Below are 27,054 nucleotides of genomic sequence, written 5' to 3' on the forward strand. Positions count from 1 at the left end.
TGTATTATTCTTTCACAATTTTCCAAATTTGTATTATGAATTTTTGATTTCTAACTGTCTAAAATCATAATTTCTTCACAATTGACAGGCCGATATGTGAAATCACCTGACATGCGTCAATTGTTCGATTTCCTCTTCCGGTCGTGACCCGGCGGGCATGGACTCGCCGCCATTTTGTTTTGTTGTTTGGCTTCGTTCTTCGGCGTTGTTTGAGTTTGTCTCCACAATTTTCACATTTTTTTCATCTGTTTGGGTCATTCGATATTAAAAAAGAAGACTAAAAATGTCGAGCGGACGAAGCGATTGTAGGATCTACGTTGGAAATTTGCCCCCGGATATCCGCACCAAAGATATCCAAGATTTGTTCTACAAATTCGGTAAGGTAACGTTTGTAGACTTGAAGAATCGACGGGGGCCCCCTTTTGCTTTTGTGGAATTTGAAGATAATAGGTAAGAAACATTTTTGTTACATTCATAACTTTATGCATTAGTATAAGAAAAACGCAAAAGAGTAAGGTTGGTCATGACTTATGGCTTCTCAATACTTCAAAATTAGTACCTAAAATTATTAAAAGCTAATGCTAATGGATATATACATCATAATGAAATGGTTATTTAAAGTAAGATGACTTATGTGTGCATTAGCATGTATCTAAACGACATTGTTAATGTCTTCAGCCTCACATCTGATTTATATGACCCGCTTTCATTGTCCAAGTCTTATTACCTTTTTTCAATAAACAGAGTGGCAGTTATTATGGTGGTAACTTGAATGCCTTAAAGATGCCAACACATGGTCTTAAAGTTCTTCAAACTTTGGCAATAATAACACAATAATTCTCACTCATATGATTCTATATTGTCCATATATTATATCAAGCTAAGATTACAGCCTAAAATTTAAAAAATAATATTTTTTTTGCAATTAGTTTTTAATTTAGTCCATAGAGTTCTAATTTTCTCTCTCTGGTGTCTTAGGCTCCACAGTCTGACATATATAACTTTCATTGTCGAAGTCAACCTATTATTACTTATTTTAGCAACCATTCTAGCAGTTTTTATGATGGTAATTTTAAGCCCTACATATGGCCCTAAAGCTCTTCAACCTTGGGTATACATACAATAATTCTCACTACGATCCTAGATACCTATTGTATTTATATTTTCTAAAGTAGAAACCACAGCTCAAAATTTTGAAAATATTGTTTTTTTTTTATTAAAATTCAGTCATGGTAAATGGTTTTGGTTTTTCCAATGTGTTCTATCCTATGTTATTTAAGTTGACCACTGATAAAAAATTGGGGGGTAATTGTAGAGGCCATATCAGGCAAATTTGCATATGCATATAAAGCACCATGAGGTTTGCATTGATATGTACAATATAGCTGCAATTGGTCCAGTTTGTAATGCAGATCTGTCTGGGTTGGAATTTACTTTACCAAAAAAAAAAAGGTGAATAAATGTTAAAAGCAAATGAACCATCTTCAGTTTATATTTATCATATTTAAACAAGCCTAATACCCATTTAATGTTGTAAGAAAACTAACAAAACTTGAAAAATTGTGTTTTTCTTGTTATTGTATATGAACACATAGGCACAATTTATTATTTTTATTTATACTCTTACCCCTCCAAGGGATCAAATATTACAACTTGACCTAATTTCGAGGGGGAATATACCGGGGTAGCTGATTTCGAAATTTGGAAACATTTTCTGTTTATTTGGGTATCATGCCTGTCATGATTTATAGCCTTAAGTGGCATCATTCTGAAGACATCTAGAGTAATGTGCTCTACCAGCTAGAGTAGGTAGAGTATATTGTATAGAGTATGCTACAAAGGAGAATAAATTTGGTTTGTTGCAAGGGATGGTTATAGGAATAAAGCTAGAACATTATTTAAACTATTTCCAACTCACTAATGTTACTTGCTATTTTTTGCTTATATTAAAACATCAAGTTATGTTACATACACAGCAAATTGGTAATGTGTTTGTCTCTGTTAAGAATCTGTTTTTTACTCTTTTAACAAGTATCTCTTGTCCTACTCAGTAACCTGATGTAGTGGGTTATTTTTAGTTACATTTGTACTTTTGAGCTACTTTATAGTAATAATAATTTTCAGTCATGTTTTATTTATACATATTTAGCTTTTATGTTTCTTGACTTATGTAAGAGTACTTTACTTGTTGACATTAATAGATGAATAAATAAATCTAATCCATCTTAAATATTAATGGTTGTCACATCTTCAAGTTATCTGTTTCAAAATTATATATTTTAAATTTTTGTATGCATGACTTAACCGTCAAATGCTTTTGACATATCTGCTTATATATCACCTCTATTTGTTCACTTCTTTGGTATTATGGTTCTTGGTAGTTGGAAGAAATAATTTTTAATGTCTTTTAATCTTTCACTGTATAATCACTTATAATGGCAGAGTTTTGGATTTCATTTTCTCCTATTTCACTGTTACTAGTGGTGAGGTGTTTTTTGTTACAGAGGACTTACATTATCCTGAGCTGCAAATTAACCTCAATATTTCCTACCAGTGTATTATAATTTGCTTTGTGATTTAATTCTTGAGATCTACTGATCATCTGGATATTTATCCCTTAATTTTAATGATGCATCTAGAGGCTTATGCCATCTTGGAAACATAAAATGATGTATAGATTCAAAAACTTTTTTCAAAGGAAACACACACCTACTAAAAGAAATTATATTGTGAAATATTGTGATATAAAGTGAACTTTTTCTTTGTGAATAAATGCAGTAAGGAATGTACCACAGCTTATTTTATGCGGCACCTCTAGTGAAAAACAGATACTTCTGGTTCTGGGTATATTTTCTCAAATCCTTTTCCCACTGTGGGAAAGAAATTACACTATCTTATGCCATATTATCTATGACCTTTCAGAGGAATTTCAAATCTTTTCAATCTTGAATGCTTTCAAATTATCGACTTTTTTTTAGAGAAATTGCTACATTTACCCATGTTTTTGGAAATGTTAATTATAATAAGACAATATCCAATAAATATTTTTAGAAAATCTTACAATATGCTTTAAAGGATTGTTTTATAAAAAGTTCTGGTGCAAAAATGATGCAAATTGGTGAAAATTGATCAAATTAAAGCCATTCCAAACAACTGCATTTCAAGAACACTCATTAATATTGTTGCACTGCTATGCACCTTCTGCCAATTTTACTTTAAACTATAACTGTACTATTCTGAATCCCTGGAGTATAAGTGAACATTTAAGCATTAAATTAAAAAAAAAGCTTTTCTTCAAAAGTTTTAAAGTTCAAAGGTGGCATAACCTCTTAAGCAGAAATGGTGGCAGTTTGAGAAAAGTTTAAATTCTCATTAAACTACAAATATGTAATGATTGTAAAAACAGCTCTGAAGGAATTTATTTATTAGTCCATCTAGTTTTTGGGCTTTACAAATGGTGAAAAGGGTCAGTCTAGAATTCCTGTAATAGTAAGTTGTTTGTGATCCTTAAGCTATAGTAAATGGTTGTCAGACCTTGCATCTGTTCAGTGATAATTATACCATTATAGAAGAATCTGATGATCAGCAACTAATGGGCTGCTTCAATCTATATATGTTGTCCCTCAGAAGAAATATCTTCTTCAAAAAATAATATGTAATAAATATAAATAGTTTTTCGGTTTATGTGATCACTGATTAATTTTTACTTTCAGGATTGGCATTAGTATATAAGTTTAATTATTATAGATATATTGTTCTATGGTTAAAGTATCCTCTATATTATCTTGCTTGTAGGAAATAAAGGCTTTGGCTGTGTCTGCCTAATCCTCCAATGCTATGAGTTGTTATGAGTTTGTTGATATTTTAATCAGGGAAGGGCCAGTAATTCATCCATGTAACAAAAAGACCAAACACTTTCTGAAGTAACACCTCTGCATTTATTAAAGTCCAGTGCAAGATATATTAGGATGGTCACCCGTCAAAACACCAGCATTTTACTTCTCAAACAATGTAAATAGAAGGTGGATGACATTGTTTGGCAGGTGGAATGCTGGTGTTTTGATGGGTGACCATTCTAATATATCGTGGCACTGGACTTACAATAACTAAATAGTCCTTGAAGAATCTGAATTAGGAAAATTAAAGTAATAATCCCAAAAAAAGGGGGAAAACAGAAGAACAACTTTACATAGTTGCACAATGTTTAAATGCAATTAATTGCGGGCAAGAAGGGTGGCGGGGACCGAATGTGTTACTGGTGGAACTTGTGTCGCTCAACACTTTTCTTATAATATTATTTTACCGTAAACGATTTTTCAGTTCCTGGAATATATCAATGCTTAATCAATTTTTATATTACCAGTTGGCCTTTATTTTATACTTAACATTGAAAGATAAAGAAAATTTGTTTATATCTCTACAGGCTTATTATTTACTATTATGTATTGAAACCACAGAACCAGAATAAAATCCAGTAAGTTCCAGTTACTTTAAATTAATCTTTATGATATACTTATTATACTGTGTTACAAATCATTTATGAAACAATAGTAATTATTTGTAATATAGTATTTATTGCTTCTATGTCAGTTTTCTTAATATTTTGCCTTGAGGTTAGGTCTACTGATAACGCATTTCATCCATAAAGTTCCAGTTTATCATCTGATTGTCTTTTATTTGCAGATGAATATAATTAATAATCTAAAATTAAATAATCTATAACCTAAAATTATTTTGCACTATAGAAAACAACAACCACTGCTTTCAACTGCAAAAAGACAGACACCTTAACATCCTGGTGCTTAATAAATAAACTGCCTCTTAACATTAAAAAGTGCAAAATTATGTCAATCTCCAACCTTCACAATGAATTTAATTTTAACTACAACCTGAGTAATTTTGCTCTTGAACGAGTTAGCTCTACCAGGGACTTGGGGGTGGAAATTAACAACAGACTCACATTCAGTAAACACATAGATGAAGTTGTAAAAGCATCATTAAAAACTCTTGGTTTTATCATTAGGTCCACAAAAGATTTTCTGAATTTGGAAAGCCTTATTGCTTTATAATAATAATATAATAAGCCTTTATTTTCAACAGGCAACTTGCCCAATAACAGGAAACAGTTGCAAAACAATGAAAAATATAGTTAAAAAAAAAAAAAACACAAAACCAACCTAAAAGAATGAAAAGAAAAGAAAAAAGTAAAGTCACAATCTCAAAAGTTATCCAAAAAATTAGAACAAATAACTATTAATATGATATAAAAACCCAATTATAAAAGTTTAACAAGATAATCACATATTCAATAAAATTAAATTAACTGCAATATACCTACTAATTACAACTTAAACACATGGGTCTTAATCCCAAGAGTAATCATCCACCAAGATGTCGACAATCGCATGAACCGGAGAGAAATTTATATCACACATGTGACAGATCCGATTAAATATAGCGCATATTGCATATAGTGACGATTTCAACAGGATGTTAGTATGAGGCCTTGGCAGAAAGAATGTTAGGGGATGTCTAGCATTAAGCCTAGGCACCATGAAACGTACACCAGAAAGAAGTACAGGACTATCAATTAATCCATTCAGTAACCCATGCAGGAATTTTACAGAGAAGATCAGATCTTTATAATAGCTTGATAAAATCTAAATTGCTTTATGCTGCAATGCTATGCTTTCCTAACTATGAGGTACATATTGACAGGCTCGAGTACGTACAACATAAATTTTTAAAAGTATTTAAGCTTCAAAGCTGTTGGTTTTTATCCCCCAAGAGGCTATGATCATGGCTTGCTTCTTCAGAGATTTAACTTTTTATCCCTTAAACATTGTGTCATACTAAGCAGCCAACTTTTTCTATTTAAACTTTCTGCAATAAAATTGATGCTCCAGACCTTTTGGGTGAATTAAATTTTTTTGTACCTTCTATACACACAAGAAGGCCAGTTCGATTTTATCTTGAGAATACCTGTACCTTAACAGACCTGTACTTAAGCAGAAATGCTCCTTTATATCAAGCCTGTTCATGGTTTAACACACTAAATAGTGAGAATAACATTGACCTTTTTAATGGCTCTACAACTGCTTTTAAAAAAAGGGGATGCAAGCATTATCTAATGCAGCATAAATTATTGGTTCTCAATTGATTACAGTTAATTCATTAAAATTCTTGATTCGATCAATATTAGGTTGGCTGGAGGTGCTTTGGGTCAGTTTTTTTTTCTATTGTACTACCCATAATTGCTTTTGGGTGGGTTTACTCTTGTTATATGCATAGTTTGTTAGTTGAGTTGTAAGTTTTTTGTTACCATATTACTCATAATTGTCTTTTGTATTGGGATTTTCCTGTTTGACAATAAATGAATAAATAAATAAATAAAATTCCACTTCCAGGGATGCAGAAGATGCAGTTCACGCCAGAGATGGATATGACTATGATGGCTACCGCCTCAGGGTAGAATTCCCCAGAGGAGGTAGTGGAAGTAGCAGTGGCGGAGGAAGTGGTGGACGGGGCCGTGGAGATGGCGGTGGTTTCAGAGGAGGCGGACGTGGTAGAGGAAACAGGGGTCCTCCAGCCAGACGAAGCCAATACAGGGTTTTAGTCACAGGACTGCCACCTAGCGGATCGTGGCAAGACTTAAAGGTAAGAAATTAGGGATTCATTTATCAAGTTTTATTTATTACTACAAAGTATCAATAGCAGATGTGTGTAAATTGCAGAGTCTACAAAAAAAAATTATACTATAGCCCAGTGGCGGCTCGTCCTAACAGGCCATGGCGCTGACCAGATTGAAATAAAATTCTGGGAACTATATTTATTTCATTATTTGCCTTAATTTTTGGTTTGTACAGAACCGTGTTGTTTTGAAGGGTATAAATAGACTATAAGCTGTTTGAAAAATTAAAATATTTTTGTTTTTGTATTAGTAGTCAATAAGAAAAATATTTGAATATTGATTTGTTAAACCCAAAAATTGTGAAATGTTTATATGTTCTATACAGGGTGGAATCAGGACAGATATGATTAAATTGCGAATACTTCCTAAAATTAGGAATATTTTGGTGTTTTCCATTCATAAAAGGAGCACATTTATTTGTCTTTGCTCATCTTATGTTAAGCTTATTTTTGGTGACAGAAATCAGGAAATCAGTACAACAGCAATAACAATTTTATTTAATAAAAGTAATATATTTTTTACTATTTTTATTTAACACAATTGAGCCAAAAACGTTTCTCTTTTTTATATGTTTTTTTCATTCGCTTTTTTCTGATATTATTTAAAGCCGTAGAACAAAATAATTAAACACACAATAAATTACACACCTATTCATGGGGATTATTTGACCCTACGAAGTTTTATTTATTTTCCGACTTATCAGTATAAAATAACAAAACCTTGTTATAGTTTCATTTGAATGGCTGTTATTTTATTGGAGTCGCTGCGATAATTTTACTACAAAATGTTGAAGAAAATATTCGTATAGTGCTGTGATTTTAAGACGTCGCCTTAAGTATATTTTGAACAGTAGTTCGAGCTATTCCCAAATCTGAAGATAACGCACGAGTTCCAATATGCCTATTAAACTCTACGTAGGCCAACACATTAATAATGTTTTCTTCAGTTCTTCCAGTAGAGCGACGCCTTCTAAATTTGGGCCGACTAAAACTCCCAGTATCGCGTAGTCGCTGTACCAACCGTGGAAAAATTCTTCTGCCATAATGGCGGCGATCTGGATAGCGAAGGGCATACTGTCTTTCAGCTATTGCTGCATTTTGAAAGCACTCAAAGAAAACCGCAATCAAATCCACAGCTTCATTATTTGTTAAAGGCATTTTACAAAAAATGGAGCAAAGAAAATTGAAAACAGATTTAAACTGGCCGTCTAATAAATATTTGACGTTTCCATACAATCCTTTTTAAAAGTTTCTTTTGTTTTTGCCGCCTACTATACGTTAACTAGACATTCTAAGGCCGAGCGCTAGATGGCGGTATATAAGTTTGGACTCGGTGCGTAAAAGACTTTAATTCGCTATAACTTTTAAACAAGCAAAGATATCATCGTGCGGTTTTTACAGTATTTTGCAAATTTTACCTACTTTTTAAATAAGATGTCAGAAATCTACCATTGGATTTGAATTTTTGGAGCAAAATGAAAAAAACTGGAATTATTACAAATTACGCCCTCTGGTGGTTTTATTAGGAACTATAGGGTAGTGATGATCAGACTTTTAAAGCAGCTACATTTATCATGCAAATAAATTTTGAATCGCTTAAATCGAATAAGTGGTTTAGAATGTACACCGATTTTAATGATTCCACTTTCAATAGCTTCCCCCACCCCTACTATCGTTCGTACGTCAATGATTCATAAAACCAGAATTATAGCAAATTATCTAGGCTTACTAAAAATAATATCAAAAGTATAAGTTAATACTTAAGTTTTCGGAGAAAAAGACGTTTCTTTTATTTAATGTTTAGTTGCGCCCTCTTGCGGTGAAATACGGAACTTAAAAATAATTTCCAGAATTTTCTCACAGCCACGTTTATAATAATAAAAAAAATTCCATTGTTGCCAGATGTACAGGTCCTGAGATACAGCCGCTTACCTCGCTTATTTGGCCACCCTATACGTATACCTACCTGTACAGGTAGAGCCTATTTTTTAATTAATATTAAAATTATTTTTGTTCATAAAAATCAATTTTTAGGTAAAACATAAAGCATTGTATGCACCCCGGGCATTGTTAAGACTCACAGAACACAAATATATAGAGAAGTGGTGGTTGCATACAAACTGAAAGAAATTCTTCTGACAAATCAGCTAGCGGCCTCTCGCTTGGCAGCGGAAACTGTTGTAACTAACTTGACAGTTTGACGTGTCTAATTGGACCAATCGAAATGGTAGAAAGGCGTGGCCAAATTAAGGCGGGAAATCACATTTTATTTAATCTGACAATCTTATCATTTAATCGTAATATCTAAAGCAAACGCCTTATCAAAAAGGTTACTCATAGAGAAAAGAGCCTTTTTGTTTAGGTGTTAGCATCAGATATTGATCTGAACAAAAATAAAACTTTTCAGCTTTAATTTACATATCTTAAATAGGTTAATTTACTGCAATAATCTACGAAAGTGTACTAACAATAGTGTACGACATATCACCAATTGGACAAATGGAAATAAAATAATGTTTTTTTTTGCTTTAATACATTTATTAGGTATTTAATTTTCCTGGAAAAAAAAATTACTTAAAATGATATACATAATATTCAATAATTCATTATAACAGACATTATATAAATTATAATTTATCTAAAAATGTTTAAAATTATTTTGTTAGCACTGAACTACCCTAATTTTATACAGATTAGAAAAGGTTGTCAACATTTTTGTGCTATTTTCTCATAATACATCTAAACGCATTCCCATTATAAGGTTATAGGTTAATAATTAATAGTAGGCATTATAGGTTAATAATATCCTCATTTTATTAACACATAGAGTCAATAGAGGATGAATTATTCTTATTTAATATTTACTTGTATTTGTTTCCTAAAGAAAAATTAAACAGATTTTAAAATAATTTAAATTATAATCTATATTATCGAAAGAAGCAATATATCCATGGACAAAACAAAATAAACTCTTTGAAAATAAAAACAACTTTTTAGTATAAACATATATCACGTACGAGTACATAGTATATATTTGTTGGTCTCTTATAATACTATCAACATATCTTGGAACTATAATATTACTAAAAACTTAATTCAAGGATAGATGTTTACATAAAATAAAAAGAAACTTTTAAAAAAACAAGTTGTAAGAAAAACATTAATTCTGATCCATTCCTGGTGCTCAGGTCTCTTAGCCGCTATACCTATGTCTTGTCTCAGTGAATACAAGCAGGAAATAAAATAAAAAAATAGACAGTGCAAACCTTATAAATCAATTTACTAAATGATTCATGTAAAAAAAAGACAAAATAAATGTTTAAATAAATATGTATTGTAGTGTAAAGCCAGGGGTATCAGCATTATTAAAATTTGTGGAGAACCGATCAGAAGAAATTCTATAGCTCAAAGTGTTAATAATATTCCCATTGCATATCCCTCTCCATGTTTTTCTTGTAATATGAACTGAAGGAAATTAAAAAAATCTTTTATTACTGTTTCTCAGAAACATTTAAAATATACATACTCTTACATCAAGGTCAGGAAAATTTCAATCAGTTTTTAATTGTTGAATAGAAAATGAGAGGCCAGACATTTTGTAATATGTATTTATAATAATCAAGTTAAAAATTAAATACTTGAAAAGTGAAACTTCTTCATTGAAATCAACTGAATTTGATTTTATTAAAGACTAAAGAATGACAATACAAAAACATAATAGTAATAAATAAAATCAGATTTTCTTACCAGAAACCTGGAATTGCTTGCCGCAAATTAATTAAAACACTACTCCCAATATTGAAAGAGAACTTTTTAGAAAAAAAGTCATAAATTTAAAATAATATCCAAATAGCATATTAAAATAAATTAATTTTAACATATTAAAATAAAAAATTATAAATAAATAAATTAATTTTAACAAATAGCAAACTCAACACACGCTGGCATTCATTGAAAATATTGAAATGAAAAACAAACTCAAATGGTATGACAATGACAAATGATGTTCTATCAGTCAATGTCAACAACTGTCTGTCAGCTCCCTGTCAATTTTCCCAAGCAAGATGGCCGATATACAATTCCGATTTTCACCATACAAGTTTTATCCATGTGGTTAGACTCTAATGCCCATCAGGTGGAAACCTAGCCCGAGGGTTACTATTTCCACCTTCCGGGCATTATCGTCCGTACAATGCCCTTGATACATAAATAGCTATTTTGTTACGAATATCGTTTATTATTGACCAACTCGCCTTTTGCTTGTTACGTGCATTTGTTAACTAGTTTCTAATCAAATTTTGTTGTAGGATCACATGAGGGAAGCCGGAGATGTATGTTTTGCTGACGCTTTTAAAGATGGATCTGGAGTGGTTGAATTTTTAAGATACGAAGACATGAAGTATGCCATCAAAAAGTTGGATGATTCAAGATTTAGGTCTCATGAGGTAAGAGTTAGAAATGAAAATTTGCCGTTTTAGCAGTAAAAAATGTAATTGCTTAGGGTGAGGTGGCATATATCAGAGTAAAAGAAGACAAAGGTGGCAGCGACGGTCGTAGATCTGGTGGCCGTTCCAGGTCAAGATCTTTCTCTCCACGTAGGAGAGGCTCGCCGACTTACAGCCCCGTAAAGCGGAGTTATTCCAGAAGCCGATCCCGCTCATAAGGAAGTAAGTGAATAACACTTAATACTTTCTTAGTTTTTAAAAAATCTGGTTTAGGTCTAAATTATTTTCAACAAAATATATTTCTTTCTAGGTTAGCCTTAATGAAGACATGATTTGGCTCTGATAAAGTTCTATACAATTATGTTTTGATACAATTTAGTTTTAGGCTTTGAACAGATAATTTTGTGTTTTTAAGTGTCATTTAAAAAAAAAAATTTGCAATTGATATTCCCCCTGCAATTTCTCGGGTGGTTTTTGTGAGTGTGGTTTTGTATCTTCTAAAATGGTTGACAAAATCGGATTTTTTTGTCTGAAATTGTATTATAATTGATTAATTAACACATTATGATGGATACATTTGATTAAATATTGTGTAGTTGATAAGTAACTAATTTTGTATTTTATTTTTCAATGTTGGGCACCCACCGGAAAAAAAAGGAAAATACTGGGACTTTAAGCGTTTAAAAAGGAAAAGGATTAAAAGGAAAGGAGGGACTCCTTGGAGTTGAGGATTTAGTTTTTTTGGAGAGGATGATAACCTGGATTTTAATCTGGAGAGGATTCAAAGGGCTGACAAACTTAAGGGGGGAATAAAGTTTTTTTTCAGAATTTAATTTTGGGTGGGTCTAATTACATCTTGACAACTTATTTAATTAAAATAAATCTGGGAAAGCATGAAAAAAAGATCATCCAGGAGGATTTCATAGAAATTAGGAAAGGAAGGATCTGAAGAGTAATCTGGATTATAATGGGTAAATAGACATTAAAAAAAAACAATTATAAACTAAGACTGTTTTTTTAACCTTTTTATTGTCATTTTCTGCTTTAATTTGTTTCAACACATCCACTGAATTTTAAAGCAGGACTTGTTAGTGCTAACAGTTCAAAAACAACCTAACCAAAAGATCGATCATCTCACCTAATAAATCAAACTTTTCATCCCAGGTCTTTCGGATCCAGATCCTTTCCTGGGATATCTAAGAAACTTCTTAAGGATATAAAACACTAATGGAATTTTAAAAGGATTATAAGAGGATAAACTAAAAAAAATTGGATTTCTACTCTGCTTTCAAATTAGTGTCCCCCAAATTTTAGTCATTTAGGATTCTATTAAAAGGATTAAGGATGGAATCAAATATCAGGTATTTTCCTTTTTCTGTGTTTACCTTTTGGTACATTAACCCCATTTATTTTTTTGATCATACAGAGTGTTTAATTTTCATTCTCTGCATGAAATTTTATGATTTAAGTTTGGAAATAAAGTCACTTAGGTAAAAAAAGAATTGAATTTTTATTTTTTCCTTAGATTATTAAGTTCCTTAATATATTGTAAGTGCAAAATATGCAAACAAGAGTTTCTTTTTCAATGTTTCATATCTGATTTTCAGAAAAATGTAAGTCAATCCCAAAAACCATTTAATCTTTTCATTAAGATATTCTTAAAAATGTCTTTCTAATGTCAAAGAACATTATTCAAATATATGTTCAATAATGCTCCTTAAGCTGACAGATTTGATTGAAACGTTTGTTACATCTAACAAGTAAGCAAGAAACAAACCTAAAATATAATTTTCATCCTGATGTTAGTTATTGAGAATAATAAATCTTTATTTCGGAATTCTGTTACAATCGCAAAGTTCATTAATTTCTGGATCATAAGAAAACATTCCTCAGTATATTGCTGAGTTGCTTTTATGTTTATAAATAAGAGCAAAAGTAAGGAACAGACACTGTTTAGTCTAGCCAAAAGATGCTGCATATGGTCAACATCATATTTAATGCAGCATGAATCGTAGGAACCGAGTAAAAATAAATATGTTGAGGCAAGATTTATTGACTTACAGAAAGCCTTCGACTTAGTAGGAATATGGAACAAATGGGATGCCGAAGCACACTGCAAAAAAACTCCTTCAGACCTACTCAAAAAAACAGGAAGCACTATACTTGAGTAATAAAAAATGTATAATGTGGCACAAGGGTCGGTGCTCGGAGATTACAAACTTTAAAATAGATATTTAGGTGTGAAAGCTAAGAGATATTTCGTATTTGCTGATAATACAGTACCGTCAATGCGGGTGACTTGATAACAATTTTGACATGTTCATCCCTCTACGAGACACAGAATAATAAATTGGTTTGCAAAAAAAAATATGGAAAACTTGCACATAAGTTTGGGGAATATATACATCGGAAAAAAACTTTCAAATTTCTTTTAGTTTTCAAAAAAAAAAATAATAAACAGAAAATTTCAAGTCACCCGCTTTAACGGGTGTATCGAAACAAAATTAGTTAATTAAACTAATTTCTTTGATTGTACCAATTATAAAACATTATTTTATATAAACTAAATATAGCTTAAAACACTATTCTAATTTAACACTGTTTTTGAAAAAAAAATTTTAGTGCTCCTCTCCTTAACTCTTCAGGACGCTCAAACTTCCTGATCACCTGCTCTATAGTAATGTCACTAATATCTGGCTTAAGGGGAAAAAATCTTTGATTTTTTCAGAAGGCCTAAAAAATGAGCAATGTATAAATCTTTGGTCTACTTCCATTACTTTTGCCAGATATCTTTGTTGCTTTTTCTTTAGTGTAGTAAACTCTACCAAGATGAAGTCCCCTTCTACCAAGTTGTCTAGAGCGATTTGCGCTTTCTCGACTTTTTGTAAGCTTTCCGAGTTAATATATTTTTTTCTTGCACTGGGTTTACAAAGCAGGGCAGCTCAATACCTTCAAGTTCCTCTGATCCTTTATTTGACAATATATCTTCTTCTGGCTCGATTATAGTTTCTTTTTCCGATTCCGAAGAGTTTGAAATCTTTTAATCTGTAACGCTTTCTCCGGGCGCCACTACCAATTTCTTACGGTTGATTTGTTTGGCTCACGGTTCTTTAAATCTGGATTCCTTAAAAAGAGAGGTAACTGACTGCAACTAATGATGTAACACTATTATTGGCGTCAGTCTTATTGTCGTCTGGGACTTTAACAAGGACCTTTTCTCGATTAAGCGGATGTAAACCTGTAGCCTCAAATCCAGATTTGATATTTTTACCAACTGTGAGAGCAATCGATTTGATTGTCCCGTTCAGAACTCGGGAAAATGATCTTTCTGTAGCAAACCTGGATTTGACATATTCCATTTTTTTAGCTGCTGGGTTGTGTCAAATGGGTACTGTTTGCTGGTAAGAAAATGAATCTAATATTTTTTTCCTTGCATTTTTTTATTACAGCCTCTGACAAATGACTTGCTAGATTGTCCCCAATGATAGCTTTTGGGCCATCTAGACGTCTATAATAAGGAACAATGATCTTAAAGAACCAATCCTCAAACAAACTTTGATCGAACCATCCAGACTTGCTGCGGTTGTAAATACAACCTTCAGGGCCACTTTGAGTCCAAGTGGACCACAAATTTTCAGATTTGTAGACAACGTATTGAGGTGACAAAAGTCCAGCCGCTGTTACAGAGAACATGACTGAGTGGGCAGACTTGGTGGATTCACAAACTTTCTCTGCGTGCTTCATAGTTCTTCGTAAACCAACTTTAGGCCTTCCGGCATCAGCAACAAAATTTGTTTCGTCATAGTTTATTAAATTCTCTGGTGTTACGTCTTTAAGAGAAACATCCAATTTATCAAAATATTCATATAAAACTTTTCTTGATACACCTGCCCTAGATCTTCTTATATTTTCAGCCAAACGAACCTTTAATACATCTTTATGCCTTGTAAGAAAGTCCGTGCACCAATCTTTTTCAGGCATGTTATTAGAAAACTTGGTCACCTGTTTGCCAGCTCAATCCAAGTAGTTTTTAACTAATAATTTTATATCCTCCTTCTTATATGGATAGCCCCATTCTGCCGCCGTAACAACAGCTGCTTTAATGGCATTTTCTTCTCTTTTACTTAAAACAGGTTGTCCCCCACACTTTTTCGGGTGTTTATAATCTTCCTCCATAGGATCACCAAAGGAATGTTATATATTTGAGAAGTCTCGGAATAGGACATCCCATCTTTAAGTGCGGCTAGAGCACTTTCTAGGTTTTCATTTTTATAATTCACATATCGCCGTCCGCCAATTTTCTTCTTATATTTCTGTGGCGTGTTTTTTCAAGTCACCCTAAAAATATAACCAAAAGTCAAAAAGATGTGAAACAGTTTTTTAAAGCAAAACTGTGATGACATCTTCAAAAGAACTATTTTTTCCATCTAATATTAAAAATTCATACCGTTGACTGAATTCTAACTATGGCTCAGAAGTAAAACTTTTAGAGGTTCACAAAATCAACAATTTTTATTAGATACTTTGACCTACGGCTACGGCCACAGAACACAAAGAGGAAAATGTCCTTGGTCTGTTTTCTGTGGCTACAGTACGTTAATTCAGAATGGCGCGGCAAGTTTAAGCCTAAAAGTAAACATGTACCAAGGTCAAATGCGCGGCAGTGCCTATGCAGCGTGCTCCCGTGCATTTAGGTGATAACTTAAATATCCGTCCGACCGCGTAAATTTTTTCACCTCGCCCTCTGATTTCAATTTACCCACTTTGACGGTACTAGCAAAGTATATAGATTTGTTAGACTGGTACTAGTGTTACCTACAGCTAATTTAAACCAACTCGGAAAAACTGGCAAATGACAACTTGACTGTTATTATAAATGCCTAGACTTTATTAAATTAACTGTAAATACAAATAAAACTAAAATAAACAACAGTGATATAAATTTGTTCCTCAATAATATAATACTTAAAGAAGTAGAACGGTATACATATTTAGTAATAAACTTAACAAATAATCTTATTAGAAAGTGTAATAAAAACATGCACGGAGAGTTTAAATAATAAATGAAGACATTTACTTTATAAAAAAAGTTACAGAAAACTATTAATTTTTAAACATTTAAATTAAACTTTTAGTATTATCACTTCTCTTGCAAATAGGAACTATTAGAGATTGCTTCATTGTTTTTAATTGCCCACAGAAATCACTAAAATAGAAATGTTATTATTTCAGCAATGTTTTTAGAGAAGTGAACTTTTCATCTGTCATATTGCTCTTTTTCTGTTTAAATGACTTTAGTCTGTCAATATTTCTGCTTTATTGGTTAATTTAAGTAACATTAGTTTGTTAAATTGTATTATGTTGTCTCAAAAAAAAATTGTTGTAAAGAATTATGAGGTAATGTCTACTATACAGGGAATACATCCATTTGAAAATTATATATATGAAGATACTGGAAACCGTAAAAAATAATCTAGACCGACTATGTTAAATGAACGAAGCACCATTTGTTTTTCTTTTGAGCGCTATATTGAATTTTCAAATTCTTCGTTAGAAATGCTCTTCAATCATGTCTATGTTCGGTCAAGATAAATAATTAAATTTTTTCATGGTAGAAGGCTTTGATATTTCTAGTAATCATTATTTTAAATTATTGATCATACAACGAACAAGTAACATTTCAGGATTAAACTAGGCATTTAAATAAGCCACTGTTTTCTAGCACGCACATTATACATAGTCTCATTACTGGTTCACAGGATTTTTTGGTAATTTCTGGGGTAATTCTGTGAATAGCTTCTATAAGAGCGTGTCTTCGTTTTTATATGACCTCCAGTATACATATTTTTTAAGGAAATCCCATTTTAAAAAATCCAGCGGTGTTATGTCAGATCTCGCAGGCCAGTAGCATTTCCATGTTGCCTATCTACCCGATAGGAAAATTATTGCGAAGCGCCGTCTTGTTGAGTTAGTTGTTTTGTAGTTACTGGAACCTCCATAAGTGCTTTCGCTAGGTTAGTTTGTGAGAGGTTCAAATATCTCTCGGAATGTTAAAAAAAGACATTATCTCGTGGGTACCGACATTACATAACTAGAAGTTAAATCCAAACTTAACTTGGTGCCTAACTTGACACACTAGCCTTTGGCTCTCATCTCACAAAAGGACTATTTTAATGGAAAGTTTGGTATCTCGTTATTTTTAGACAAAATACTATTTTTCTAGTCGGATCGCTATTCAGTAGTTAAGGGGTCGTCCGACGATAACGGGTGATATATTTATGACGATTTAAAATTGTTATGGCAGTTGATCGCTTAAAACCGGTTGTGGCCTCAATTTGAGGTAAAGAAGTTTGTTTTTATATACAAAATTCCTGAAAAGTACAAAATTGTCAGCTCTAAACAGAGCTGTACTACCAGATTGTCGTCTTTCTAGATATTTGTTTAAATACATTTCGTCTGCCTCATTTCGATGACAGAGAATGAGACACTCCAACAACTCGAATTTTTTATAATTTGAAAATGTATTCATTTTGAAACATAATTAATTACACACACTTCATTGGCACAGCCAAAAATTCGATTCAAAAGTAAAAGTTGACTTCGACCTTATTAAACATAATTTGCCTAGATAATTTTTTTAAATTCACACTCATTTCTTACTCCTACCCTTCAAATTTCATTATTGTATATCTTTTGTAATAATCAAGATATAAAGGATTTTATAAAACGCACTTTTTTCTTTTTTTCCCTGTATATTCGTTCGAGTTCGTATTCGTTCGTTTCGAGTTTAAACAAGTAGATAACAGAGACAGTCTACTTGTATATTTAACCATTTTCCAATATCTCCATGTACATCATTTTCTTAAAATTAAATATTAGTCTTAAGTCACCCAAAAAGCAAGAACCCTTGCTGGTTTCATTGCTTCACTTCCTCTTAGATCCTCCATACCAATAAGAAAATAATTTAACAGAAGACCAAGCATAATACAAAAAAATAATTTCAAAAAGAAGTCTTAAATATTAATATACAATGATTTATTATTAACAGAATGCTGTTTTAATCTTAAAATCTAATCAACATACAATCTCACTACATCTGTTGGCCTTGCCGCTAATTTTGTAACAGGACACTTCTGGTGTTCTACAAGGTAGTTTAAGATGCATTTAAAACAAAAAATGTACCTAAAAATTGCAGTCTCATAAGAAAAGGTCCTTATGTGGTAAGCATAACTATAAACAGAAAATATATTTACCCTGAAACTGGAAGTGCAGCTGGTATCAACCATTTTTGAAGGCAAATTGGACACTTCCCTCCATAAGTTTCTGCTCTATTATCACACTGAAAAATAAAATTGTGTATATATAAGTTCCACTTCCAAAAATTTACAATATCACAAAAAGATCTCATCAAAATTGTTCTTAGGAATAAATTAGTTATAAATCATTAGTATCAGAGCACTGTTTGTATAATAAAGCTCGGGACTAGCGCTTCACTGCTTCGGCAATAATTAAGCTGCAGATTTAATCTCATGTAATCATCGTTTAGTTCTATATGATTTAGTATCATAATAAGCTATAATAAACTTACTAATGGAGCTTCACTTCTTGGAAGATCTGTTATATTATAATTTGGATTATGGGCATTCCACGTTTGAAGTAGCTGCAGGAAAAATGCTGTCGTTTCAAATATCGTACTGACCGCACCTCGCACTGAAGCAAAACTTAAATCTGAGAACCTATAAACCAGAAACATAATTATGAAATTAACTGTGTGAAGTTCAATTTACCCTAATTTTCCACTGAACAAACTGCTCCAAAAACTTTTACTAGGTTGATCATTTGAGTATACAAGTTTTAGCCCTAGCAACTTTAAGAGAGGTTCTTGGAATTCAGTTTTATTTCCCATATATTGCAGGTAATTGTTTAAGGTAATTAACCCCCAAATAACTTCGAAGGCTGAATGGGAGTAAATGAGAAATCTTTTTGATCTGCCTTCGAAATCCTGAAAAACGTATGCTTAAAAATCTATTAAATACAGGAGCCAATCTAATTAATTATTGAAATATTACAGCTTTATTAATCAAATATGGAATCACAGCTTTTTTCTTTAATGTTTTTTTTATTTTACATAATTTTTTTGCTAGATCAATTCTAACTAAAATATAGAAAAGGTCATTTCAATTTTAAATGATTATATAGTGATCCAAATCAACTTCAACTAGTTTTAATGAAAATCAACAGAACTTTATTGTAGCTGGTAGACCAACTGTAAGTAGTAGGATTACCGAATAAAGTGATTGTTCAGTATGACTATTCAATTAACATGGGCATTTAAAAATAAAGAACAGTCAAGTCAAAAGATGTAAACTTAGCTAACAGTTTCAAGTGCTAACTTTCGTAATTACTTGGTTTTATCAAAAGTACATTACAGGATTTTACGTTTGCTTACTTTAAAATTCTTTGTTTAAATTGGTACATCCGATCAGTTTTGAAATATGCTTGAATGATCTAATAATGTCCAATGTATACAAGAAATCAAAAGATTACAATAAAAGTTATGGATAGGTGAATATAAATTGATGTGAAAACTTTCCAAATTCTAAATGGGTTAATCTGCATGAACTACTTTCCATAATAGAGCTAAATGTTTGTCAGAAACCTTTAAGGGAATTGAATATTCAGCATTAACATGTTTTGCCAGTACATCAAATGGGTTGACTCTGTTTTTTTTAATTATTCTATTAATATATTTAGTGCAAAATTAAAAAAAAATATATTTATTTTCTTCTCATAACTACATGTAGTAAAATATGAGTACCAGATTTTCCATACTTTTTGTTTTCTCATAAAATTATGTATCATCCTTTTATAAATGGATGGTTTGTAAAAGATTTATCTATTTTAAATAGGTGAAAAGCTAAAATTGACCTAATAATGTAGTGACAGAAAACGGATTCAAAATCATTGCCTGTATGATCATAAATATATTATTTTTCCATAAAAAAGATATTCAAAAATGTATACCTATCATGAAACAAAAATATTAAATCATATAACTGTACCTTGGTAGAAAAAGGGCCAATGTCCAAATTTCCCATATTTCAGTTATAGGCATAGGAAGTTAGTTTATTAATGACTTAACATTATTGAATAGGCCAAAGTTCAAAATACTTGTGTTTTAGCGAAATAAACAAAATACACAAAGGCCTATGTCCAATTCTAGTTAATAGAAAAAAGGCCAATCTCTGGACTTAGGCCTTTTCAATATATTAGAAGAATTAAATGGAAGAATTAAAAGTCCATAATATGGACATTGGCCCTTTTGTATTATTTTATTTAGGAGATTGGCCTTAAGATTTTAATGCGTACCTAGTTTTTATAACCTCAAATTTTTAGTGTAATTTATTATATTATTAGTAAACTGTGTCCTGTGTTTGAATAACGTTAAATTATCAAAATGAGCAAAAGGACCCTGAAAATTTTGCAGAGATGACTGAGAAAAAAACTAAAAAACGTATAAGGAATGAAAAAAGATGGATGGAAAATGAAAGAAGGGATCGCAAAGAAAAAGGAAAAGAATATAAGACAAAAAAGGAATCCTACAAAGGGCAAAAGAGCTAAAGGAGCCATGCGAATGTAAACTAAAATGTTGGCAGAAAATTTGAAGATGTCCAAAGGCAGAATCTATTTAGAGATTTCTACAATTTATCAAGGCATGGTCAAGATCAGTTTATAGGGGAAACTGTTAAGGAATGTGCAAAATTTAGAGAACGACAAAGAAAATCAGCTAATAAGCAAATTAAGCCTAGTCGAGGAAACTTTTCAAGAAAGTGAAGATCACAAGAACTTGGAGGTTTGTCAGAAAATGTACCTAAATACTTTTGATTTGACCCTTAAAAAAGTGAGAGTAATTGTCGCAAAAAAAAGATTAAATAATTCAAATATTTGCTCTTCAGACGGTCGGGGAAAACATCAAAATCATTATAAAGTTACCGAGGAAAAAAGAGATATTATTAAATCACATGTTAATAGTTTCCCTACATACAGCAAGCACTCTAGAGAGAGGACATCAAAAAAATATTTAAGTCCCGATCTTTCAATTGCCCAAATGTATCGACTTTACATTCAGTATTGCGAGGAACAAAACATAAGCCCTGAAAAAGAGTCACTTTACAGGCAGATTTTTAATGAAGAATTCAACTTTTCATTTCATGCCCCTGCGAACGACACTTGCTTTAAATGTGACAGTTTAAATGTAAAGTTAAAGACATTTGATGGTAAAAATCTTACAGAAGAAGAAAAAAAACTAAAATTGAAGTTTTGGAACAAAGAAACGCTCACTTAAACCTCTCTGAAATGGCTTACAAACTTAAGTCACTAGATAAAGAAAACAGCAAGAAAGACATCAAAGTTGTTGTTGCATCATTCGACCTACAAAAGTGCTTACCTACACCATATTTGCGTAATGGCGTTTCTTTTTATAAAAGACAACTCTGGACTTATAATTTAACTGTTCATCAGACTTCAACTGCCGGCAATTTGGGAATTTGCTTTTTATGGGATGAGACAATTGCTGCTCGTGGAGGTCAAGAAATTGCTTCATGCGTCCGAAAATACATCTTGTCATTACCAAAGGAAACAGAAGTTTTAAATCTTTATAGTGATTCATGTTCGGGGCAAAACAGAAATATTTTTATGTGTACAATGATGAGCTATGTCTTGAAAGAATGTCAAGATCTAGGACATAATTTGCAAGAAATCAACCACAAATTTATGGAGCCTGGTCATACTCATATGGAGGCCGACACAATCCGTGCAGCAATCGAAATATGCAAGAAAAAAACGACTGCTGAAATAGAAGTCCCCCTGGACTGTGACTGGACTAATTTTATAAGAACTTGCGCCGAAATCCACCCCTACAAGTTAATGAAATGTTACAAAAAGAGTTCCTAAATTTTAACAGCCTTTTGACGGAAAAAATTGGTTCATAGAAAAAAAAATTAGATTGGTGAAGTTGTTCCGTGGATGCGGATTAAATGAATGAAGTTCTCCGTTAAACACCAGTTTCAGATTTTTTACAAAACGAGCTTTAACGATAGTAAAGAGTTTAAGGTTGTTGACCTGAGAAGAGGTTCTGTACGAAACCGGCCTGCGATTCTGGATATTGATGTGCCTAAACCTATAAATCAAGAACCTTTTAAAATCAAAGATTTGTTAGATTTGCTGCCTTACATTAGCGATTATAACAAACCATGTTATGAGAACTTATAAAGATCTTCCGACTTAAATGTTGATTATCTTGTATAACACCCTGAGCATGAAGAAAATAACTAACTTTCTCTGTTATTTTAGTGTAGATATCATAAGCAGTAAAGATTTATGGCCACAGAAAATTAATTTTCTAATGCTAAAAAATACGAATTTCGTGTATAAATAAAGATTATTTTCGTAATTGGGATTGTTTTATTGTAGCAAAAAGGCCGATGTCCATTAGCTCTTTAATACCACCTTGGCCAATGTCCGCGCTTAGGGGCCAATGTCCGTACTGCTTTTCGATTCTTGGGGCCAATGTCCATTTTTTTTGCAATTTAGAAGACTAACAATAGATTTTCAAAAAGAATCCCTTCTTAATATTTAAAATCCCAAAAATAAGTAAAGTAGGAAAAAAGGGTCACAATTTATAAAAATATAAAGTCAATCCATCTCATTAACCCTGTTTTTCTCAAAACAGCTGAAATGGACATTGGCCTTTATTCTACCAAAGTACACATAAATCACAGCTATTTTTTGAATATCAAAACAAACAACTATTAATTAAAAATATTATTTCATTATTAATTTAATAGTAACATATATCTATATTAAACATCTGTATCATACTTTCATACCAACTTCAAAAAAAAATGTTTTTTAAAGGTATAAAGATTCTTAATAATCTAACAAATCAGCGCAGTTTATAAACTACACTATACAAATTATTTAATAAAGATCTGAAGAAAATGTATCACTTCTTAATAAAATGTTATTATAGTAACAGTTGTACTTATTGGCCTTTTTTTACTATAATTGCTTACTTATATTCTGTCTGATGTGTTTCTTATTATAAATGAATGAAATAATATAAATTTCTGTAAACAAATACAAAGTACAGTAATAACTGAATATATAATGTTTATAAAAAATTAAAAACTGTATTATGTCAGTTTTCTGGTAGACTAATAAGGTGCTGTTTATGTCTCAAGTTATGAGAAAAATAATTACAGTTAAGTATTATTATATCCACCATTAAAAGCAGTACAATTAACTACCTAATACTACAATCAGCAGAATAAATTATAAATAGGAAAAAGTTGAAATTCAGACATATCAATTTGGTGAAAGAGCAGAAGCTTTACTTTGTGACATCTAATCAATTTGTAGATTGAGAAGGGAGTCGTTTCGGCTGATCCGCCGCTCAGCACTGCTACCTGTGAGATATTTTGTGCATAACTCTACTTGTCTTAGTTTGTCTCAAAAAGTCTTAGACTTCTGCCGTACAAAGCTATATTTTTGGGAGGTAGTTGTCCCACTTCTTGAGGTGTTGGTTGTACCCCTTCCAGGTATTTGAGCCTCTTGCAGAGTTGGGTCGGGCATTCACAGAGCAGGTGTTCTGCTGTTTATGTGGCATTGCTGCAGAATCTACATTGGTCGTCCTCTGTTATACCTATTGCCTTTAGGTGATATTTCACTGGGCAATGACCGGTTAGGAGTCCGACTGCTGTTCTGATGTCCGACTGCTGTTCTGTCTGTGGCTCCCTACACTGCGGTCTGCTAAGAAGCAGTCCTATTGTGTCCCATATGTTTAGTCCCACAGGTTCAATTCTGTAGCTTCAAGGAAGTCCAGGATTGTGCCCAGTGGTAGATTTCTTATACCCTCTGGTGTGGGTTTCTCTTCCCCCAGGAATGTTGCCCTGGTTTGATTAAATGCTTCACAGAAGCACAGTTTGTGAAGAGTTGTTTCGTCCTCCTCATTGCATCCCCTACATAGCGAGGTAACTGATTTCCCTAGCGTATGCAGGTGTTTCCTGCTGGGTGCATGGCCTGTAAGTAGCCCTGCGACCCTTCGCAGTTGTTGTCTGGAGAGGCCCAGTATGTTCAAACCCTTCTTGAAGGGTGGGCTGCCTATAAGTTGTTTGGATTGTTCCATCTTTGGCAGCTGCTCCCAGTAGAATTTGTTCTGGTTTGTTAGCCAGTTGCCGATTTTCCTCTTCCAGGTCTTATCGCTGACATAACATGTTGGTTCAGGGCCTACCAGGCTGTTGCTGGCTCCCTGGGTTGCAAGTTGGATAGCCCTTCTTGCAGCCTTATTGTTGCCCATATTCTCTGCTAGGATTATCTCTGGCCTATTTTGCGCTTCGGCGGGGTTCCTGAGATCCTCCCAGCAGCTTTGCACTGTCCTTGACTTAGCCACATTAGTGTTACTTGATTCTTTGTTGTAAGGCGCTTTAGGGTTTGTTTGCACTCCCAGACTAGCTTTGAATCACATTTAAAGGCTTTCAGGGCCTTTAGAGCAGCTTGGCTGTCTGATAGTATAAATATGTGTTTTCTTTGGAGGCCTTGGTTGATGCACTCTTCTGCACATATGTCTATGGCAAGCACTTCAGCTTGAAAGATGTTAGGGTATTTGCCCAGTGACTTTGAGATCTTAATGTTAGGGCCTGACACTCCCAGTCCTGCTCCTTCTGTTAGTTTGGAACCGTCTGTGTACCATAGCGATGCATTGTCGGCTTTTGGTACTTCTTTTTTCTCCCATGATTGGCGATCATCTATGATCACTTCGAATAGAATTTCTAGATCCAGCATGGCCGTTATGTGGTCACGTGGTTTGCTGGCATTTTCCAGTTTAATTTCTTCGAGGATGCGCAGGTGACCACTTAAATCCCCAGGTTTGAATTTGCCGGTTTGGAAAAGCCTGTGAGCACTGTTAATTGCCTCTTTTTTCACGCTTATGTGAAGTGGAGGCATGTTTAGCAGTGTCCCTAAGGCTGTGGTAGGACAAGTAGACATTGCCCCGGTTATTCCTAGACATATCAGCCTTTGAACTTTGTTTAATTTGGTCTGTGCGGTTGTTTGTTTGGTCTTCGGCTACCATACCAGCGAAGCGTATGTGATGATGGGCTTAATGACTGTTTGGTAGATCCAGTATACCATTTTCGGTTTTAGTCCCCATGTCTTGCCAACGAGTTTGCAGCATGTCCAGATTGCCACTATGGCTTTGGAAATGGTCTTGTCTAGATGACTGTTCCAAATTAGTTTGTGGTCCAAGGTAACCCCCAGGTATTTCACCTCGTTAGAAAATGTTAGCTGAGTTCCGTTTAATATAGGTGCTCTGAGTTCTAGCTTCCTTCTTCTGGTAAACGGCACTAAAATTGTTTTTCTAGGATTTAAAGATAATCCTTCAGTTTCGCCCCAGTTTTGTATAGTATTTAGGGCACTTTGCATTCAATTCGATATTACGCCCTCGTGCTTGCCCCTAACTATTACTACCAGGTCATCTGCGTAGCCTAGAACTGTGAATCCGGATCTACTTAATATGTTAAGAATTTTGTTTACTACTAATGTCCACAGTAGAGGTGACAGAACCCCTCCTTGGGGACATCCTTTTACTGTGGTTACTGTAGCTGTCGCTCCATTTAGTTCTGCTGTGATGGAGCGGTGCTTGAGCATTGATCCTGTCCACTTTACGATGGGGGCTTCCACCCCCCAGTCTTGCAAGGCTTTTGTTATGGACAGGTGTGAGGTATTGTCGAATGCTCCCTCTATGTCAATGAATGCAGTAAGAGCAATTTCTTTGCAGTCGTTTGACTTTTCTATGTCTCTTACGAGGCAGTGCAGTGCACTTATTGTAGGTTTGCCTGCTTGGTAGGCAAATTGTCTAGGGTGGAGTGGTGTTCTAGAAAGAGTTACTCTTCTTATGTATTGGTTGATTGCTTTCTTCATTGTTTTTAGAAGAAAGGAGGTTAGACTAATCGGGCGATATAGATAAGATGATTCTAAATTATTTAGAGTATATGGAAAAGTTTAGTCAGCCAGTGTCTTGGGCCTTATGAAAAAGTAAATTTCTACAATGAAGTAAACACCTGGAAAATGAACACTTTAAATTCTATCACTATCATCCTGATCCAGTCCTATGCTTTTTATGTGGGGAAGTAAGCCGGTACATTCACACACAATAAGTTGAATAATTATATATTGTTTGAAATAATTATCAGGTCTTTATATTGATTATTACTCATATATTTAGCTCACCTTTCGCAAGTAGCCTTCTGCATGCTCTATTCGATAAATTTGCAATCTTTCCTCAATTTTTCTCTTGAAATATGGAACTACTACTAAGAAGAGTAAAGACAATTCTTTTTGATGTTTCATTAATGGGCTTTCCCCAGACATAACCCTTTTCAGTCCATAAAAGTTTTCAGAAAATGAAGAATCTGAAATGTATTCAGTAAAAGCAAGGGTGGTTAACATCTTAATTTGACACTAACCATAATACTTTAGATAGTATAGTTGTAAAGCACCATTAAGTACAGCGAAACTTTCCTCGAAGTACACATTTAAAAACCCAAATTTTTGGGGAGAATGAGTGGAAAGGTATAGGGCGATTTTCTGGAATGCAGGGTACAAGGTATCATGTAGGGATTTTTGGGCTATGACTTCGAATATGGAGGGTTTGTTTTCGAATGTGGAGGTAAAATTTGCGGCGTGTTCGGCCATATCAACATGACTAATAAATAACCAAGGGACAGCACTACATTCACATAGAACAAGAAAAACAAGACTTAGACCACCTTAAAAATTGAATGTTACTGATCAAAAGTCAAAACAAATATATTGAGGTTATGTGGCCTTGCTCTGCTTCTTCAATGTGTTATGTTTTAAA

General features: G+C 33.0%; 3 protein-coding genes across 3 annotated transcripts; 1 reads left to right on the forward strand and 2 right to left on the reverse strand.

Moving 5' to 3' along the window:
- The first annotated feature begins 140 nt into the window (after positions 1-140).
- Positions 141-11,746, forward strand: LOC126748431 (serine/arginine-rich splicing factor 1A). The gene is made up of 5 exons (XM_050457682.1): positions 141-450; positions 6,408-6,657; positions 10,998-11,135; positions 11,192-11,357; positions 11,446-11,746. The coding sequence occupies exons 1-4, from the start codon at positions 284-286 to the stop codon at positions 11,351-11,353; spliced, it is 717 nt and encodes a 238-aa protein (XP_050313639.1). The 5' UTR covers positions 141-283; the 3' UTR covers positions 11,354-11,357; positions 11,446-11,746.
- Positions 11,747-12,937: 1,191 nt separating this feature from the next.
- LOC126748437 (jerky protein homolog-like) lies at positions 12,938-15,702 on the reverse strand. The gene is made up of 2 exons (XM_050457692.1): positions 15,583-15,702; positions 12,938-15,473 (listed from the first exon to the last, which is right to left on the reverse strand). Exon 2 carries the CDS (start codon positions 15,114-15,116, stop codon positions 14,499-14,501), a length of 618 nt encoding a protein of 205 aa, XP_050313649.1. The 5' UTR covers positions 15,117-15,473; positions 15,583-15,702; the 3' UTR covers positions 12,938-14,498.
- A 2,446-nt stretch (positions 15,703-18,148) lies between these two features.
- Positions 18,149-26,995, reverse strand: LOC126748417 (peroxisome assembly protein 12). Its single transcript, XM_050457658.1, has 6 exons — positions 26,660-26,995; positions 26,424-26,605; positions 18,923-19,137; positions 18,724-18,871; positions 18,389-18,474; positions 18,149-18,317 (listed from the first exon to the last, which is right to left on the reverse strand). The coding sequence occupies exons 1-6, from the start codon at positions 26,886-26,888 to the stop codon at positions 18,206-18,208; spliced, it is 972 nt and encodes a 323-aa protein (XP_050313615.1). The 5' UTR covers positions 26,889-26,995; the 3' UTR covers positions 18,149-18,205.
- Between the last annotated feature and the right edge of the window lie 59 nt (positions 26,996-27,054).

This window comes from Anthonomus grandis, chromosome 2 (genome assembly GCF_022605725.1).
Source record: "Anthonomus grandis grandis chromosome 2, icAntGran1.3, whole genome shotgun sequence".
Taxonomy (NCBI): domain Eukaryota; kingdom Metazoa; phylum Arthropoda; class Insecta; order Coleoptera; family Curculionidae; genus Anthonomus; species Anthonomus grandis.

Coding starts and splice junctions, on each gene's coding strand:
- LOC126748417 (XM_050457658.1), bottom strand. CDS start 26,888: ATGGCCGAACACGCCGCAAATTTTACCTCCACATTCGAAAACAAACCC. Junction 26,606..26,659: donor ATACTATCTAAAGTATTATG/GTTAGTGTCAAA, acceptor AATACATTTCAG/ATTCTTCATTTTCTGAAAAC. Junction 19,138..26,423: donor CAGAAGGCTACTTGCGAAAG/GTGAGCTAAATA, acceptor TACGTTTTTCAG/GATTTCGAAGGCAGATCAAA.
- LOC126748437 (XM_050457692.1), bottom strand. CDS start 15,116: ATGCCTGAAAAAGATTGGTGCACGGACTTTCTTACAAGGCATAAAGAT.
- LOC126748431 (XM_050457682.1), top strand. CDS start 284: ATGTCGAGCGGACGAAGCGATTGTAGGATCTACGTTGGAAATTTGCCC. Junction 6,658..10,997: donor GATCGTGGCAAGACTTAAAG/GTAAGAAATTAG, acceptor ATTTTGTTGTAG/GATCACATGAGGGAAGCCGG. Junction 11,136..11,191: donor CAAGATTTAGGTCTCATGAG/GTAAGAGTTAGA, acceptor GTAATTGCTTAG/GGTGAGGTGGCATATATCAG.